This window comes from Microchirus variegatus (assembly GCF_963457635.1).
Source record: "Microchirus variegatus genome assembly, chromosome: 21".
Classification (NCBI taxonomy): domain Eukaryota; kingdom Metazoa; phylum Chordata; class Actinopteri; order Pleuronectiformes; family Soleidae; genus Microchirus; species Microchirus variegatus.
The window spans coordinates 5,768,469-5,786,561 of NC_139822.1; the positions used below are offsets into that span (position 1 = coordinate 5,768,469).

General features: G+C 39.1%; 1 protein-coding gene across 2 annotated transcripts; it reads right to left on the minus strand.

The window, feature by feature from the left end:
- Positions 1–1,204: 1,204 nt before the first annotated feature.
- On the minus strand, positions 1,205–13,975 carry LOC310942206 (tropomyosin alpha-4 chain-like). 2 transcript variants are annotated; one of them, XM_083907530.1, is made up of 9 exons: positions 13,841–13,975; positions 8,953–9,078; positions 5,067–5,200; positions 3,293–3,410; positions 3,133–3,203; positions 2,937–3,012; positions 2,188–2,250; positions 2,015–2,084; positions 1,205–1,507 (listed from the first exon to the last, which is right to left on the minus strand). In XM_083907530.1, the coding sequence occupies exons 1-9, from the start codon at positions 13,952–13,954 to the stop codon at positions 1,425–1,427; spliced, it is 855 nt and encodes a 284-aa protein (XP_083763656.1). In that variant the 5' UTR covers positions 13,955–13,975; the 3' UTR covers positions 1,205–1,424. The 2 variants fall into 2 exon arrangements, with proteins under 2 accessions (XP_083763656.1, XP_083763657.1); XM_083907531.1 differs by lacking the exons at positions 8,953–9,078; positions 13,841–13,975 and adding an exon at positions 5,730–5,973.
- Positions 13,976–18,093: the final 4,118 nt, after the last annotated feature.

Genomic DNA, 18,093 nt, shown 5'->3' on the forward strand with positions numbered 1-18,093 from the left:
TAGAATCTCGGGGCTACTGTGCATTATTCTTTCCACGTTAGTGAAATAAACAAAGGCAAATCTAATCTCGATTTTTACACGGACCGTGAATCATGCAATATAACAGATTTTTGGAATGTATCGTATTTCATATGTTTATTTGATTTTGACCAGTATCGGACCGATACTGTATCCAGTCTGAAGCTACACTCTTTAGAAATAAAAGTGCTAAGTAGAACCATATAAGGTTCTTAGGCTTGTCCTCATAGGAGAACAATTTTTGGCTCCAGGTGGAACCTTTATACCAAGAACCCCTTTAAAACCCTTTATTTAATAAAGGGGTTTTGAAGGGTTCTCTGGATCAAAATGGTTCTTACCGGAACCATTAGTGTTACCAAGAACAAGCCCTTACTTTGGGAAAGGGTTTTTCATAAGCAAATAGAACCTCAGCCCTTGTATAGAAGGACCATTTTGGAACTATTATTTCTAAGAGTGTAGTAGTCGCTGTGTTTTACATATATTGTACCACATACAGCATCTTCCCTTATTTCTTCCGTTAGTTATTTTCCCCACTTATCTCTACCATGACCATTGCCACATATTTATTGGTCCATTAACTTCCAACATGAGTGGAGTAAACAAAGATCTGATCTCTATATTAAGTGTCAGCACACACTTTCTCAAATTATATTCCTGATAAAAAATGAACTGATGATATTGTTTTAAGGTGTTTTCCATTGTGGACAAACAATGTTCAACTTTGTGTTTAGAACACACGTTGTATAATTAGTTTGTTTAGTTACTTGTTGCTTATCTGTAAAGAAGAAAGTATAAAAGAGTTGAATATAGTTATCACCTTGGATAACATACAGTAAAGCCTCAACCATGAGGTCAGTTACTACTCTTTTCTATTATGTCCTGTACTGTATGTAACTAATAAATCATTAGACATTACTGTTGTGTTTAACACCATTTCCATTTTTGTGCCTGGGGAACTCGCTGTCTTCACAAAGTGCACACAAAGAAAAAGCCCAGTGCATGTTAGCACATGTAAATGAAAGGGCGAGTTCTCCTCCTGCCACACTTTATGGCTGTGTGTTGAAAATGCCTCCAGGATACGCAGAAACAAACATGCAGAAGTGGGCACGACCACACAGAAGACAGCGAGTCAACAAAACACAGTCAACTCATCAACATTGTTGTCACCGTCATTGTCAGTTTTTATTTGTGCTCAGAGTTTGGCTTAACGGACATCCAGCATTGAAACTACATCATCTGGTCCCAAAAACAGTTTTTAAAACAAAAAAGAAACAGAAAAAAGACAATGGGAACATAAATATATATAAAAATGGGGGTACATGTGTTTGAACAATCAGGAATAATAGTGGAATTATAGAGACCCATGCAGAACATATCGTTTATTGCTTGATGTCCCTCTTGGCATTTTACAAGTTGTTAAGATCCAGCAGTGTTTGTTCCAGGACTTGGTTCATTTCTGTATTTTTACCTTTAGCATCTGTTAGGTTCTCTGCAATTAAAAAAAGAAGAGTAGCAGCAAAAAGTACAAAGGCTGAGTTAGTGGACAGATCAGCTGATAAAACAAGTACAACAGGTCACTTTTTACAATGTAAAAACCTAGAAATATAAAGCAAGCTTAATAGAAAAGACAGAAGACAGGATAACATAGAAATATCTTTATTGAGCTTTACTAAAATAGAACAGCAGAAAAAAGCAGAGAGATGAGGGCAGGTAAGGTGTTTCCCATAAGGCGAAGAGATACAAAGGGAAAGGAAAGTGCAATGCAAGTGCAAGTTTTTACAAGGTGCATTGTCCAGCTCCTCACTGGTTGCCTTGTATTTGAGCTTCTGAGTGTACAGTTCATCTGCAGGTCCAAGCACGGAGAGAAAGCAAGTGCCAGAGGTTGAGAGGGAAATAAGGAAATAAGGCAGGAAAAAGGAGAACTCAAGTAGGTAAATTAAGATCTTTAAAGATGTAACCAAGAGTGAGAGCAGAAACAGTGTGGTTCATAGCATACCTTCTAAGTCATCTATGGTCTTTTCCAGCTTGGTCACTGTTCTTTCAGCAAACTCTGCACGGGTTTCCGCCTTCAAAACAAACAAACAATAAATAATACATACAGTATATATTGTCTTCCAGACGCTGCATACGTTCCCTCTGAGACAACAGCTTGAGCAGATATGAACTTACATTTTTGAGCTTTTCATTCAGAACTTTGATCTCATCCTCATATTTGTCCTCTTTCTCAGAATACTGTGGAGAGAGATTACAGTCATAGTTTTTTGGAAGCTTACAGTACACCAAGCAATGAAACAGTAACATGACAAAGTAACATACAAATAGTAAACAGTAAATGGTGTCGTAACAAACAAGCTAGACATTTACCTAAATATCAACTTCATTTCTTTTCTGTACAAAATGTAAGCGCTTTTAACGATCCATGTCTATTTGGGGTGATTTTCAAAAACTTCTTTCAAAGACCCTTGAGAACCCTGTTTTTCATTTAATTTGTCCAGTTGACTTAAAGTTCAGTGGCCCCCGGGCAATTTGAGTGTTTCTGTTGGTCACCAGATGGTAGTACAGTTATGTATAATGTTGCAATTACTTTATTCCATTCATTTTGGAGGCCTGGTTTTAGCTTCTTTTTTGAATACTGTCATTATTAGCCAAAATAATTAATATTTAATGATTGCTTTGCCTTACAATGCTCCACATTTAGGCCGTAAATTACTTTACTTTGGATGTTAAATTGTGGTGAGGTAATACTATTGGATTAGACAAATCCTTTTATTGTTGAACAACTGTTAAGTGCTAACGTGAGAAGTTGCTTGAGGGTTGAGCAGTAAGCTGATAGAACAAGTGCAGTCAAACACCACACACCTTAATTTAAACATCTCCACCTTTTCTCTCCTTGGCCTCTCCATGTTAACAACATTTACCTTATCAGACTGAGCCTCCAGTGACTTCAGGTTGTTGGTGACATTCTTGAGCTCTTCTTCAAGGTCGTTACATTTGCTGCATGAAGCAGAAACATTGTTCATAGCAACAGTTTCTGAGTATATCTGTGAAGCTGAGATGACATCTCGATAATAACTGAATTATGCTTGATGAACCGATTGATGTATTTGTGCTTACAGTTCTGCAGTTTCTGCCCTCTCTTCTGCATTTTCCAGCTCTCCCTCCAGGACCACCAGTTTACGGGCGACCTAAGATTCAAAGACATGAAATTACATTTGGATTTAATCACTCCTGTACAATTTGAATGTCTGCTGAGGTGAGATGGCTGAGCCCGAACCTCCTCAAATTTGCAGTCTGCATCCTCAGCTATGTTTTTGGCTTCTTTGAGTTGCAGCTCCTGAATCTCCATCTTCTCCTCGTCTTTCATGGCTCTGCTTTCGATTACCTTCATGCCTCTAAACACGAAGGAGACACACAGGAACATAACATTGTTGATATAACCGGATCAATATGGCATCTCAGACACTTATATTGAGCCACGAGTGAGATTAATTCACTAGAATATTTTACAATAATAAAAAAAACACTTTCTAAATTGTCTTGTTTCAGTCCTAAAGAAACAGCTTCTTCTAATAATAATCATCATTCCCAGAAGGCTGTACACTGAAAGGTACAATGCTGCCCTCCACAGTCAAATAAAATAGCGTTTGTGTTTAATTGCTTTATGAAGGTTTGCATTGTCTTAGGTTGCTTTTTAACATAAGCTTTAAAACTTCTAATTTTCATAACCACTGCACTGGCACTGACAGGCCAAGGAGAGAAAAGGTGGAGATGTTTAATGTCTCTACAGTACAGTACACAATATGATGACTTTACTCTCACTGCCACCTGCTGTGGTTAACAACAGCATACAAAAGTTCCTGCAGAGAGTTTCATAGTGGAACCTGATTAAAAGGATTAATACATGATACTTATGATATTTAGATATACAGTTATTTGTAGCTAAATGATCGTCTATCTACAGCTTGAATGTATTTAATGGGGTAAAGACATTTAAAAAAAAGACAGCATGATGAATGAGATACAAGAGAGCGAGAACAACACATTCTTTGTGTGTGTTGTTTTCTCTCTCTCCAACCTGTTTTATTTACTTTTCCAAGCACCTTTAGGGTTCTTTTTTCATGTTTTCAAAGCACCTTGCAGCTGTGGTAGATGAATATACTACATATACTGTATGTAATACTCTATATACACACACTCAGGGAGATTATTTCACAGATGGAATTTTGGTATAAGCAACCAAAAACCATCCTTTATCATAGTCAGTCTCACACTGAAGTGAGTTAATTCATCCACATAATAAGCAAATTATTCAGCCAATAAGCTATTTTTATGAAAGAAAAATAGCCATTATTTTCAGCATTTGTATGCACTTCAATTCAATGTATGCATTTGCATGCATATGAACCCTTTCTGTTTACTTTTGTGGTTTTATTGGCTTTTGTATACTTTGTGTGGCAAAAACTGACAAAATTGTTGAAATAGTTTTAAAAAGTGGTCATTTAAAAAATTTAAAAACAACAACATTGAACTTGATGCACTACTGTAGACATAATGACTGAGGCTGGCTTTAAACGACAACGCTCCTGGGTGAAACCGACAAAATATTTTATCAGATGTGCCTTTCGTTTAGACGGCAACATCGTTTTGGTCGCTTAAAAACGCAAAAAAAGTGTCGGATTATATCCATCAGTCGGACGTTCAAGTTGCCTCAGCTGCTCTGATACCTATGCATGAGTCATTTCAGCAATTAAGCCGAGTTAATGTTTTGGTTTTCGACTGTGGGCTACTTGGCGCTACTACAGAGAAGGAAGTAGAAGGAAGTTTCAACGCATGCGCGCACTCCTGGTGTTGTTGTATGGCAGTGCTTCACAGTGCCACCTGGCCACCTGGCATGCATACTACATCAAAATTTCACGCACTTTTGGGTCACTGTGTGCATGCAGATTTCCACCCAAAGACGCTTGTCTAAACGTGAAATATAAAGTGCGAACGGTTTGTGTTCAGATGGTTGTTAAGTAAAGCTAGCCTGAGCCCATGTGGACTGTCACCTTTCGCTCTCATCAGCAGACTTCTCGGCCTCCTCCAGTTTCTGCAGGGCTGTGGCCAGTCTCTCCTGGGCGCGGTCCAGCTCCTCCTCCACCAGCTGGATCCTGCGGTTCAAAGCTGCCACCTCGCCCTCAGCCTGCAGCAACACACCAGAGGAGAGAAGAAGAAGAAGAAGAGGGGAGACACAGAGAGACAGGTCACAGGTCAAAGGTTATCTAAGAGCCATGCTTGCACCGGGACAGGCTGTCAGAAGCTGGTCAGAGCTGCACACATAATGTAAAATCATTCATTTTGGTTGGTTTTCAGTGCAACCTGCTAATGTAGGTCGCTGACATATTTTCATAGTGAAAACCAAGCCATGAATGTGCCCCCAAAAAAAGTTTAAAATCAGTGTCAGTAATTATAATTAGCACAATAAAATGATGATGTGTTTGCTCCTGAGTGACCTTTGAAGAAAGTGGTTTTAAAGGTTGTATTGCTATTGATAGATAGATAGATAGATAGATAGATAGATAGATAGATAGATAGATAGATAGATAGATAGATAGATAGATAGATAGATAGATAGATAGATAGATAGATAGATAGATAGATAGATAGATAGATAGATAGATAGATAGATAGATCAAGCAGCTCAGGTTGAATAAATTAATGAGTAATCTCACGTTTTCGCGCTGCTGTCGTTCAACATCCAGCTCATTTTGTAAAGTCGCCGCACGCTCCTCCGCCCTATCAACTTGGCCGTGGAGCGCTTGTATTTTCTTCCTCACTCCATCCATGATCTCGAATTACTTCTGTTTTTTCGTCTGAAGCAAAAGCAAGAGGCCAAAGACGGGGACGCAGCCCGCACCGATATGCTGTTATCCTTTAAAAAGACTGTTTGGCGTCAAAGCTGCAAAGTTAAGTGAGGAAAAGTGCTTCCTTCTCTCGCTCTCTCTCTCTCTCTCTCTCTCTGTCTCTCTCCCTTTCTCTTTCTCTCTCTCTTTCTCCCGGGCAGGAAATCAGGGCCGTGCAGAGCTGGGAGTGAGTGAGTGGGGGATGAAGTTTTCAGGAAATTTATGGTGAGATCCTCCAATCATGTGAAGAAGTCTGTCCCGGATGACATCAGACAGGATTTAGGAGGGGAAGGGACTGCTCTTTTCCTCCACAATAGAAAGTGTTTGTGTGTGTGTGTGTGTGTGTGTGTGTGTGTGTGTGTGTGTGTGTGTGTGTGTGTGTGTGTGTGTGTGTATATATTTTGACAACACAGGAAGTGAGGACATTTTGGTTCATGTTATGTTGGGTTAGTGTTAAGGATAGAATTGGGTTAAAGGTGTGTATTGCTCATGTTGTGGGGGACCTGAATCACATTATGGGGTTGTGTCTTCCTTATGGGTTCATACCACTTTATCCTCCACCGGAGGGTCGTGGGGGGTGCTGTGCCTATCTCAGCTAACATAGGCGATAGGCAGTGTACACCCTGGACAGTTCGCCAGTCCATCGCAGGGCCACATATAGAGACAAACAACCTCACTCACACTCTCACACCTATGGTCAATTTAGAGTGACCAATTCACCTAATCCCCAAATCTGCATGTTTTTGGAATGTGGGAGGAAGATGGAGAACAAGGAGAAAACCCATGCACACGGGGGCAACATGCAAACTCCTTGCAGAAAGGAGTTTGAATGTGCATGTCTTCCTGACCATACAGGAAGACATGCACCTGTATAGTCAGGTGTATGTCTTCACCTGACCATACAAGGTGAAGACATGTCGTATGGTCAGGTTAAGGTTCGTGTTAGGCCACACATAGTTATGGGTAAGATTAGAGTAAATCTCCAGAAAGTGAAAGAAAGTCATGTAATGTAATGTGATGTAGTGGAAACCAGGCTGTGTGTGTGTGTGTTCTCTTATATCAGGACCAGTAGTCCTCATAGAGACCAAAATATGGTCCTAATGAGGCAGAACCGCATTGCTTAGGAAGTTTAGAGCTAGATTTGTATTGTAATTTTTAAGTTTAGTGATAACAGTCCCAAATAAATGGGAGCCAGTGCAGTGTCCTAAAAAGAATATCTGTACAGACCTGCGTGTGTATGTTTAGCAGGTTTTGAGAACACATTTGGCTCCAAGCCCCTCATTGTGAGAACATTCTGAGGACACTCTGAGAACTGAGCAGGTCCTTATATGGCAAATGTAAGGTGTTGCCCACGCAGGCTGCATTTTTGTGCTCTGATTGCAGATGAAGGGAAACGTTTGTGCTTGAGTCATCTGTCAGGTTCAGATGCCCCTGAATCATGGTTATGGATGTGTAATGTGAGTGTGAAAAGAGAAGAAAAAGGAAACGTGTGATTGAAAGATTATGAGGCCAGTTATGAAGTAGACACAGATTACAAAAGGTCCAAGTAGAAGTTAAGGTGGGGACTGCAATAATCCTTTTCAGCAGGGGTTGTTGTTTCCATGCAGTTGCTTGGGGATGTAAATTGACTTGTTTTGCAGAAATGGCAGAACTGGCCTGCAGCATTTGGAGAGCAGTGTCGCGTCCTAATCCTCCCCTCTTCTCCTCTTCACCTTTAGAGTGAAGTCAAGGTTTCTCTTCATGCACGTATCTTTCATTTCTATGTATCAGCAGCATCACAACATACATTATAGTAAGAAGTGATGAACAGACTTTTTTTTTTTTACCTGACCTTTAATCACCTGTTACAGGTCATAAGTCGTCGACTTTCACCGTGTGCACTTATTTATTGTGATTTTAGGTATTTAACTAAATTATGAGAGCTATGAGTTAATAAACATCTTTGAAAATGCAAAAAAAATATCATTGTGACATCTTTTCAATTATTGTTAAAAGCAAAATGCCAAATATTTACTGGTTCTATTCCTTCAGCTCTCGCTGCCCTGTGCTAGAAAAGGGGATATCTATAATGCATCTTCCTTAAAATGATACAAATACATAAAAAAAAGCAATGAAAAGGCATCCACAGCTGGCAAAACAGCCTGTTTCAAGATTTAAATGATGTCTTATGTCGTAACATTAATATTAGTCATAACTGAGGTGAGTGACTTGAGTGTGAAATGGCTCATGACTAATCCAGACTGCCTGTCTCAACAGAATCTCATTTGTATTCTGTTGAAGAGAAAACCGTTTGACAAATAAAACAATAGATGGCTGAGTCCATCTTTAAAGGTGAACGCTTGTAACCATTGAGTCCAGACAGAGGAGGTTGTAATACATTCCCCCACCTTCAAAAAAAGTGGGTGGGGGGGCAAAGCATTGATTTCATTAGACACTGCAGTATAAGGTTCTCTGTTTGCTTAAGCTGCATTCCTGGCATTCCTGCTCGGCCACAGGCTGGTTTTGTCTGTGCTTGAGAAGTCGTTCAGTTGCTGATTTGAGAGAGTCACCAATAACTCAGATATAGTGAGTCGCAACAATACAAACTAGTAATGTTCTGATTGTTTTCAGACTGGTTGCTTCTAGCTGGTGATTCTACAGTACACTGTGTTCCAGTGTTAAAGTAGGAAAATGTCCAAAGACTTTACCGTTTCTGAAAAGTACACTCTTTGTAAACGTGATACCATTAATTTCTTAGATTCAGACGAAAATCTTAAAATGTACGTCCCATATATTTTCTGAATGTGAGTTTAATCACTGCTGCACTGTGTCATCCCTCTGTGGGCTGCTAAACTATTAAGGTGAGTCCAGACATGCCTTTTCTGCAGGAGTGAGCATTGAGAACAACACTTTTACTAAGTACTGAATTCACTCATTCTCCAATTTGATAAGAAAGACCTGAATCCTAAAATGAATGTTGCATTAAAAGTGGATATAGATACTTTATGAGAATGTGGTGTTCCACTGTAATGTGATTAATGTATTTCAGATGGCATCTTCCTGTTAAACTCACATCTTCGGCCTTCTTCTCCGACAGCTCCAGGTTCTCCTGAGCTTCCTTCAGGGCCTCTGAGAACTTGTCCAGCTCGTCCTCTGTTCCCTTCAGTTTCTTCTGCAGAGTCACCAGCTCATCCTCCAACTGAAACACAGAAATAGAGACTGAATGAAACCATATATTAAGTTAATAAGATATATTATACATTTCCAGACAGGTGCTCATCAGTTAACATTATTTATAACTGATCATAATAAGTTTTGTTAAAAAAGATACGTTAAATACAATTATTTTTGTGTGTTGCAACAGCTAACATTTACATTTAAACAGGAGTTAACAGCCATGGTCAAGGATCTTATACACACTTTACACTTTACACTTTACCCACAATGGTGCTTTTAGCTAAATGCTAATATGATCTGATAAAAATGTTCATGGTTAGCAGGAAATTATATATATGTTTTTCCATTTCATTTATACACGTACAATACAGAAAAGGAGCGCACCCACCTATTAACATATTTACATAAAAAACAAAAATGTGATGTGATTGCTTCAAAATCAGACTATGGAGGAGGGAAATTGGTGCAAAAAGGAAAAGGGAATATACAGAAAAGAAAAAGTATATAAAGAAGAAAAATATGTGACAATGTTCTTATCTTATCATAGAAAATTATTAATTCAGAATGTTTTGGGGTGAGGAAATAAGGCTGGCACAGGAATGTTCCACTGGGATATAAAGTGGCTCTGCACACCGACAGCCTGATATTATTTGCTTCATAACAAAGGCTTTCCTGAACAAGATTATAATGGTAGGTGTAATTTCTGGTTTATTACTGCTTATGTATTCCTTCCCTTGTATGTTGATTATGTATTTCTTATTATATTTATGAATTGTATTAAATGTTTCTACTTCATACCAGAACAAAGCAGCTATTGCATAATTTCAGATCCACTGCAGAACCTGCATAAAATGTCTATATTATTTGTATTTGTATTATGCATATGTCTGCATCTTTAGTTGGATTTTATACTAATTTAATCTCTTTCCACTTATTTTGAGTATTTATTGGATTTTAGCAAGTTAGTATTTTATTAATTTTAATTTCATTAATCAATAATGAATCTTTGCTATAAGGTAAAATGTTTACATGTTTACTATGACCTAATTCTTACCTTACTGACCTTATCGGTCAATACTGAATAGATTTAACTATTTAAATGTTGAACGCACACATTTGGCAATGAACGCATGCCAAAGTTTTAGAGGATAGGTAATGTGTCAATCTTATAGCTTGGCTCACAGTTGCTGTTATGTTTTAGTAAGAATTAATTTGTGCAGAAATGAGATTCAATGTAAAACCATTAATTGTAAAGGTGGTTAAAGATCCAGGGTTTATTGGAAGATATTAATGTACTAGATATACATTGGAAAGTCAATAAAAATAATAAATAAATATGTTGCGCAGGATGCAACCTTGAGTAATGCAAACAAGGAAGTGTGGCGCCACTCATATGGGTCATTCTATGAAAACATGTAATTTTGTCACTAAGAGGCAGATCTGCTAGTGTTTTGTTGTTTAGTTAGTGTTTTAGTTTATGTTTAAAGTTTAGGTTTAGGTTCACTTCCCTTTTTATTTTGGTAATCACTCACGCTTCCTGTCGCGCTGGCACTGCATCCACCTTGACACTCCCTTAATTCCCTCATGCACTGCACCTGGTGATCCTCAGTAATCACACACACCTGCCCTTGATTTCCTCTCCCCTTTATAATGTTCCCACTTCCCCTCAGTCAGTGACAGTGCGTTGTTTATGCTACACAGAGAAATCTTTGTTCCAAGTCTAATCGCAACTATTTTTGAAAACTCAAGTGAGAATAGGTTTTGTTATTTTGTCAGGTTCTGCAGCCTGAATTACCGGTATTTGTTGTTGGTGTTCAGTATGCATACTATATGTTATGGTAACTGTACTTTTTCAACAAATGAACCCAGTATTTTATAGGTTCAATAGGCACAAAATCTCGTTTTTATTCATTCTACTAGTAGTCTGTTTTTCTCAAATAGAAATAGAGGCCTGCCTCTAATATCATATATATCATATAAATCACTTATATTACTTGTTATTTTCATTTCTAAACACTTTGAATGTAAACAAGGTTAATGTATCTTTCATAATATACCAGATTTATTCTGAAGTGTCACTTCAAATACTTTTAAAATACAATTTGGTGTTGGTAACGCGATTGACAAAACACATGTGCATAATTGATTATTAATTTATTTCCTAAAATTTTTAGGAAATTAATTAATTAATGGCACAACATGTTTTTCTGACAGGTAAGGGTCTACTTAAATCAAATAAGTAATCAAACAATAAAAATAATACTTTGAAAATCAGATTTTCAGAATGCAAAATGGCACCTTTTCGTAGAATGACCCACATAAGAGTGGAGAGCACTGTGAAAGACCGTTTATATCCTTTTTGGTATGAGAAGGCCACCGTAGAGCCTGGTAGTTTGGGAGAGGGAGGGGTGAGTGGAAGCGTCCTCCATTTGTTGCAATCTGTAGTGTCACCATTAGATGTCACTTATTCCTACACACTGGACCTTTAAGAGTCAGCAAAAGACTGTTGCTGGGACATTTTGTTCAGGTGAAACAATATCACTGAAATGTTTTTTTAATCAGACTCAGGCTATGTTTACATAATGATGGTCTGAACAGAGGATGCAAAAGTGGGGTCGCGTCTTCACTTTTTATTCCATGTTTAGACGAGCATTTTCGGAATGAAATCTGCATGCATACGGTGATGCAAAAGTGTGTGGAATTCAATTGGGTATGCATGCCAGGCGGCTAGGTGGTGCTATGATACACTATCACACAATACCGCCATGTCTGAGCGCATGCGTAGAATCTTCCTTCTTCTCTTATCTAACCCTTATCTTATCTCTGTTCAGTAATACTATTTGTACATATCCTGTACATTTCGTGGAACGACTCCTGGAAGTTTATTAGAGCTGTTTGTTTATTTCCCTGTACTGGCATATGTACGCGACGAGAGCAGATCTGAGCAGAGTTTTGCGTCTTGGCAGTGTAGACGGAAACGTTATGGCGAAGCGTATTCAAGTTTTCCACTCTGGAGGGTGGTTTCAGATTTCTGTGTTTTTAAGCCCCAAAAACACTGTCACTGTCTAAATGAAAGACACTTCCGATAAAATATTTTTTAGTTTTTGCCCGCAAGTGTCCTTGTGTAAACCAGGTCATTTGGGAGGGTTTCTCCAGTCTGGAGCCAATCCCATCTGACAATGGGCATAACAAGGCAGGGTCCAACGCAGGGCTCTATACTCCAGACAGATAGGCCTTCAGTGGAACCAAGATTTGAACCGGTGACCTTCTTGCTATGACACAGCAATGTGCTAGCCATGATTCCGCCATGTGGCCCAATGTTCAGTGTTCAGTTTTACGTATTTTCAGCCTTTCATCAGCCTCTGATATCTCGTTGCACCAAGAATAGCAAAGAAAGCGTCTCTCAGCTCTGCTTCTATCTAAACAAAGTGCTCTGCATAATCTTCCTGGATTTCATGCTGTTCGCTCCTTGACATGGAAGGCAAGCTGTAGGCTGGGCATTACCCAGCCAAGGAAGGATTATTTCCACTTACTTTAATGTAGATCTTGACGTGTCCAAGCCTCTCCAACTCCCTGCTGTTAAGCATTCCCTGCTGTAAAGCATTCCCCTCACACTGCCGTGATGACGACACTATACCATTCACAGTCCAATAATTGCCTCTTTTTTACTCACCGCAAATAGCCTATTACTTCTCCAGATTCTACTTTGCTTGTAGCAAGTGATACATGTGTACTATAATTAAGTCAGCTCCCAAAAATGAAGTAATTCGAGGCTCCAGCAATGTCGAGCCAAAAGTGCTTCTGCAGATATTTGGAATTGTGAGTTTTCTTTTAATATGGTGCAGACTTTGATTCAAATAAGCACAGAGCAGCAGTCGCTGCATACAAATTCTGACTCCTGCAACAGCAAAGTTTGACATAATCTTTTAATGTCCAGCAGTCGTCACTATATTTGTGTCTCAATGGACTTCATCCACCTCCTCCTGCAGCTCACTTCAAGACAAGACCCCTGGGTTTAGTCTTAGCTGCTCTCTGAAATTTCGGCATCTGATGCTTTAGGAAATGCTTAACATTGATTTCTGAGCCCCTCTACAGTTCTCCCAAGTGTTCGTCATTCTATTTTTCATTTTTATGTCAGACTTTAATCTCCTTATATTAAAAAAAAATACAATTTATAAACTAATAGCCACAAAATATATAGTCCTTTGGTGTCACATTGAACCACTGTTGCTGTGTCATGGCATGACACAACAGATTCGTAACCAGAATGAAGTTCAACTTCAGAATCAATCTATATTTATTCACAAAACCAAATAAATGAAATATATTAATGATATTGTATTAATGTAAGATTATCTCATTATTACCAAACAGTACTATTATTATTATTAACAAGGTGGAAAATTACTATAATTACCACAATATCACAAATTGCGCCTCTTACAAAAATATTATCATGCTTTAAATGTACTGCAATAAGTAAATGTTTTTTGTTGTTTATAGTCAAAGATACATTTATTGAACTACTTGATTTTGGATAGATTTGGTATAGTAAATGCTATTCATACTGCTAGTATAGCAGAGTATATATCTACAGTATATGCATTTATTCATGTACTTCTACATATACTTCATACACTGCTTCATTGTGTTGCTTTGGTGTTCAAGTATGCCATTAATACAATATATTTATGTGTGAGAGTCAATATGCTGTAATATTGATAGATTTTTCTTTTAAAGCTATATGAGAGGATATTTTGCTTTTTCAGTCCTTCACGTCTCACCTGCTTGTATTTATCCTCTGCTGCCTTTTTGTCAGACTCTGCCTGTTCTGCCCTGTCGATGGCATTCTCCTTGTCCAACTTCAGCATCTGCATCTTCTTCTTGATGGCCTCCATTGTGACAGTGATGGTTGGGTCTCAGGATCTCGCACGCTCTTCAATGGGAACAAAAAATCTTTTATCTCTTCAGGTGTGAAGCGGTTACAGACAAAGTCAGAGGCAAAGTCCTCACAAGAGACCTCGCAAGGTTGACGGGGAGAGCAACTGGCAGATGAGGAGAGGAGGAGGGAGACAGAGGGGGAGCTCAGAGGGAGTGAGCACAGGAGGATGCAAACTGAGCGTCAGTAGAACTTGTGATTTAAACTTGACTGGTGGTTTGGAGACAGCCCCAATCCCCAGTGACAGCCCTTTCCCACTCTTTACCCGTTCTGCCACTCCCCACCACCGTTACTTTTTGTGCCCCCCCTCCCTAAAATTCACCCCTAAAAAGCTCTTGGAGCAACAGCTTGAGGTAGATGTTTATATTTTGGCAATATGCAGACTGTCTCCTTATTTGGCTCATAGCCTTTTTGTTTTGAACAGAACAGAGAGTGAATATCAGATAAGAAGCAGAAGAAGAATCTAGAGCCCAGACATCAAAAGGACATTGTTCACATTAGTAATACCACTTAACTTTAGATTATTTTCTCTACCCTGTGGGCTGCATAACTATATGCCTATGTACTTACTTAGGAATGTTCAAATTGATGTTAATACCAGAGTTGGTTAGAAAGCACATAGTTTTCATTCTACCACGGAATGAAAAGAGGCTGTATGGAAAAATATCCAGCCAAAGAAAATGTTGGGGGAACGAGCCTGCATGAGATCTACACCAGAGAGCCAGAGCTTTGCAGCTGAGCTGCACAGACATTAACTATAGATCTACTGCAGTTAAGATCCTCTTAATTACTATTGGTCAGACCTTTATTTAGACATGTTTTCTGTAACTTGTGAGAAAAAAAGCTTTGTTTAGTAGGATTTTACAACCTGCTGTGGTGCAGTATAAACGTGGGATACTTGGAATGAGCCTCATTCATGATATGAACAGCCTCCTTACACTAATACTGATTTTAAATGATTGAGAATGGGTACACATGCACAGAGACATTTATTTTACCCGGAATAAAACTCGTTGGATTAAAAAGACAGGCAGCAGTACATACTGTACAGGTTAGGGCATGGGTATAGCAAAAGAGACACTGATGGACCTGTCTTCTTTTCTTTCAGCTCTACTGTGCCAGCTGCTCCAGATAAAAATAAAGTCAAGGACACTTATAGTGACCATTAAAAAATGTATAGATCTTTTTTCATGATCTGCTGTTTGTACCAGGTTGCTCTTCTCTGTATATTTGCCCTGCGATGGACAGGCTTGTCCAGGGTGTACCCTAACTTTTGCTGGAGATTGGTGGCAGCTCCCTGTGAAAGAGCAGTCAAAAATGAGTGCGTGCGCAGTGTGACTACTGCAATATGCACCATTTTATATTTGTTGTAATTTCTTTTACAGACATTGCCTCAGATGTACTTGCTTGGCGCAATCAGAATTTTGCAGAAACGTATTTTGACTTTGAGCATAATGTTGGTGCTCTCGTGCAAATTTGACTGTCTTGAAAACCGTGCATCTCCAAATTTTGAAAAATAAATAGTATTTGTTCCAGATTAACACAACTAAAGCATTCACAGTGAGGTAAGCATTATACTATTATGTGAAGAATGCACAGTTACAAACCTACATTTTATTTATCCCACATTTGTACAATGTACTATTCTTTTCAATAAAAGATCGAAACCGGAGCTTTTGGCACAACTTGATGAAAGTGTTGGCAGTTGCATAGTTTTACAATCCTGAGGTTAACACAAGCTTATACTATATAATGGCCTGCCGTGATAAGAGAAGCGACTGCCTGCCATATTTGGTCTGTCATGACGGTGGCTTATTATACTGTTACTGCTCGGATAAGAGTCATTTTCTAATTTAAGTTAACCAATTAATTTGGACTGTTTCTTTAAGTGATGACTTGCTCAGTTTGGATGGCAAGTCACAGTGAGCGGTGCAGTGAGCAGGAGGGATGGTTGGAGCAGTGCCAGAGAGGAAGAACAGAGTGAAAGGGAGAGGAGGTAAGGGAGAGAACTTAGAACCCGCCCACAGGAAACTGAGCTAAACTCTTCTTCTCTTCTTCTCCTTGTATGGTAAAAACTCCCCCGAAAGCCACAGGATTGCCTGGGGAGCAGAGTCAAAGTCCTGCTAAGTATAAATCACAAAACCATGGGAATAGTGGAGCAGCAGATTAGAGTGTATATGTATGCTACCACCAACACTACAAATTAGAACAGTTTTAGCAAACTCACAATTAGTCCATGTCATGCAAGGGATATGTGGACACTTTCAGTTTTACACATACAAATTGCACTGAATCTTCCATTTAGTGCAATAATCTGTGATATAAGTTGACAATAATAATGTACTGCCAATATAAATATACAATTTAAAAAGAAAGAAATTGTATTTGTGTGGTATAGGTATGATGAAAGGGAGTTAATCTATTACAGGTGACACTATTATTGTTGAGTTTCATTTCTGTTGTTTACTATGTTTATAATGAGGTCATAGCATGAAGGGTCACTAGGAATATTGACTTGACTTACACCATGTTAAGGATTGAATATTAAAATATTAAATATTTCATCAGGACAGGCCGAGGTAACGCTGCTCTGTGCCGGGCACTGTGCGCACCGAGCGTCCGCAGAGGCGGAGCTGATAACCTCCTACAGTACTGCTGTCATACTATAAATACGTCATATCTTATTACACAAACCACATGTTTGGGTTCTAAATGAATAAATTTAAAACTGCGTTCCGGGACACAGAAAAATATTTATTTCTGGTTTAAATTAGTATTTTATCCTGCTATGTTCCGCCAAAATGCATTCTGGGATATATGGCTTTCCCAAGTACGCTCAAGTCACCACCCGATGCATACTTGGTAAAATGGGCGGAGCGAGAACACTTCCGGGTATGAGAACCGTACTCGCTGCTTGCGTTCTTGAGAAATGGAACAGAACTTGGACTGAGGCTGATGACGTTTTCACAAGTACGGGAGTACGCATAAGTATGGATATTGAGAAACGGCCAGAGTCTTGTGATTGGCCAGTACCCGGAAGTACACCCGCTCTCAGAAGTGCAGCTCCCCCCTCTGGAACGGTGGATGCACTGCTACTCATTATCAAAACATTGTTTTAGCAATGTTTAAAAATAGCTTCTTCACGACTCCCTGCCACAGTCCCTTTTATGACTGGTGACGTGAAACACCTCCACAACGGACGTTATTCTTCTTCTGCGGTTCAATGTACGCAATCGGATGTGCCCGGACTAGTGCCCGGAGCAGGACGATCTGCTGTTCCGGAGAACCGGTGTTTACGTAACCGGACCGGGTTTTTTCAGAGATCTCGCTGAGCCTGAGATTACATAAACACAGCGTTCTCAGCAGTGGCTGAACTGTTTGTTTTGCACCTTCAGGGCTTCTTAAACAAGGTAATGACGCAGATACACACTAAAAAACAGTGTTAATTGGAACTCCCGGTCTAGGTCCGCTTTAATGTAAATAAGGGGTCGGGCCAGATAAACATGTTGCTTCTCCACAGGTGGCCCAAGGCATAAGGCTGCTCGGGACCACCAGCCCCCAATGGAGGAAAACTGATTTAAACATATTAAAGAAAATGATATCATCATGTTGGAAATAAACAAATAAATACACTATACCCTTGCAACTCCAATACACATCTGATTCATCAAATACAGTACTGTGCAGAAGTCTTAGGCCAATAGATTTGTTGTTTTAGCAATGCTATAACGACAATAGAGGATACTTATTTCTATTTCACTTTACTGGAACACATCCAGAAAATATGTATGCAGTTTTGTGTTTTTAAAAAAAAAAAATAAATAAAATTCTGAAAAAAAACTCCAGTCCTGAACATGTCTGTAAAAGGTGACCTCACTACAGGATATGCAACGCTCAAAACAGGAAGTTAAATGTAACTGTGCCATACATTGACCGGTCTGCACGAAACGATGATCGATGATATGTGAGACAAGGGAACTTCCCTGGACATGTTTAGGGACACGCCGTTGACCCAACAGGAAGTCGGCCATTTTAAACAGCAAGTGCCCACATATTTGCTGTACAACTTTACCAGCAAAGGTCCTGCACACGACGACA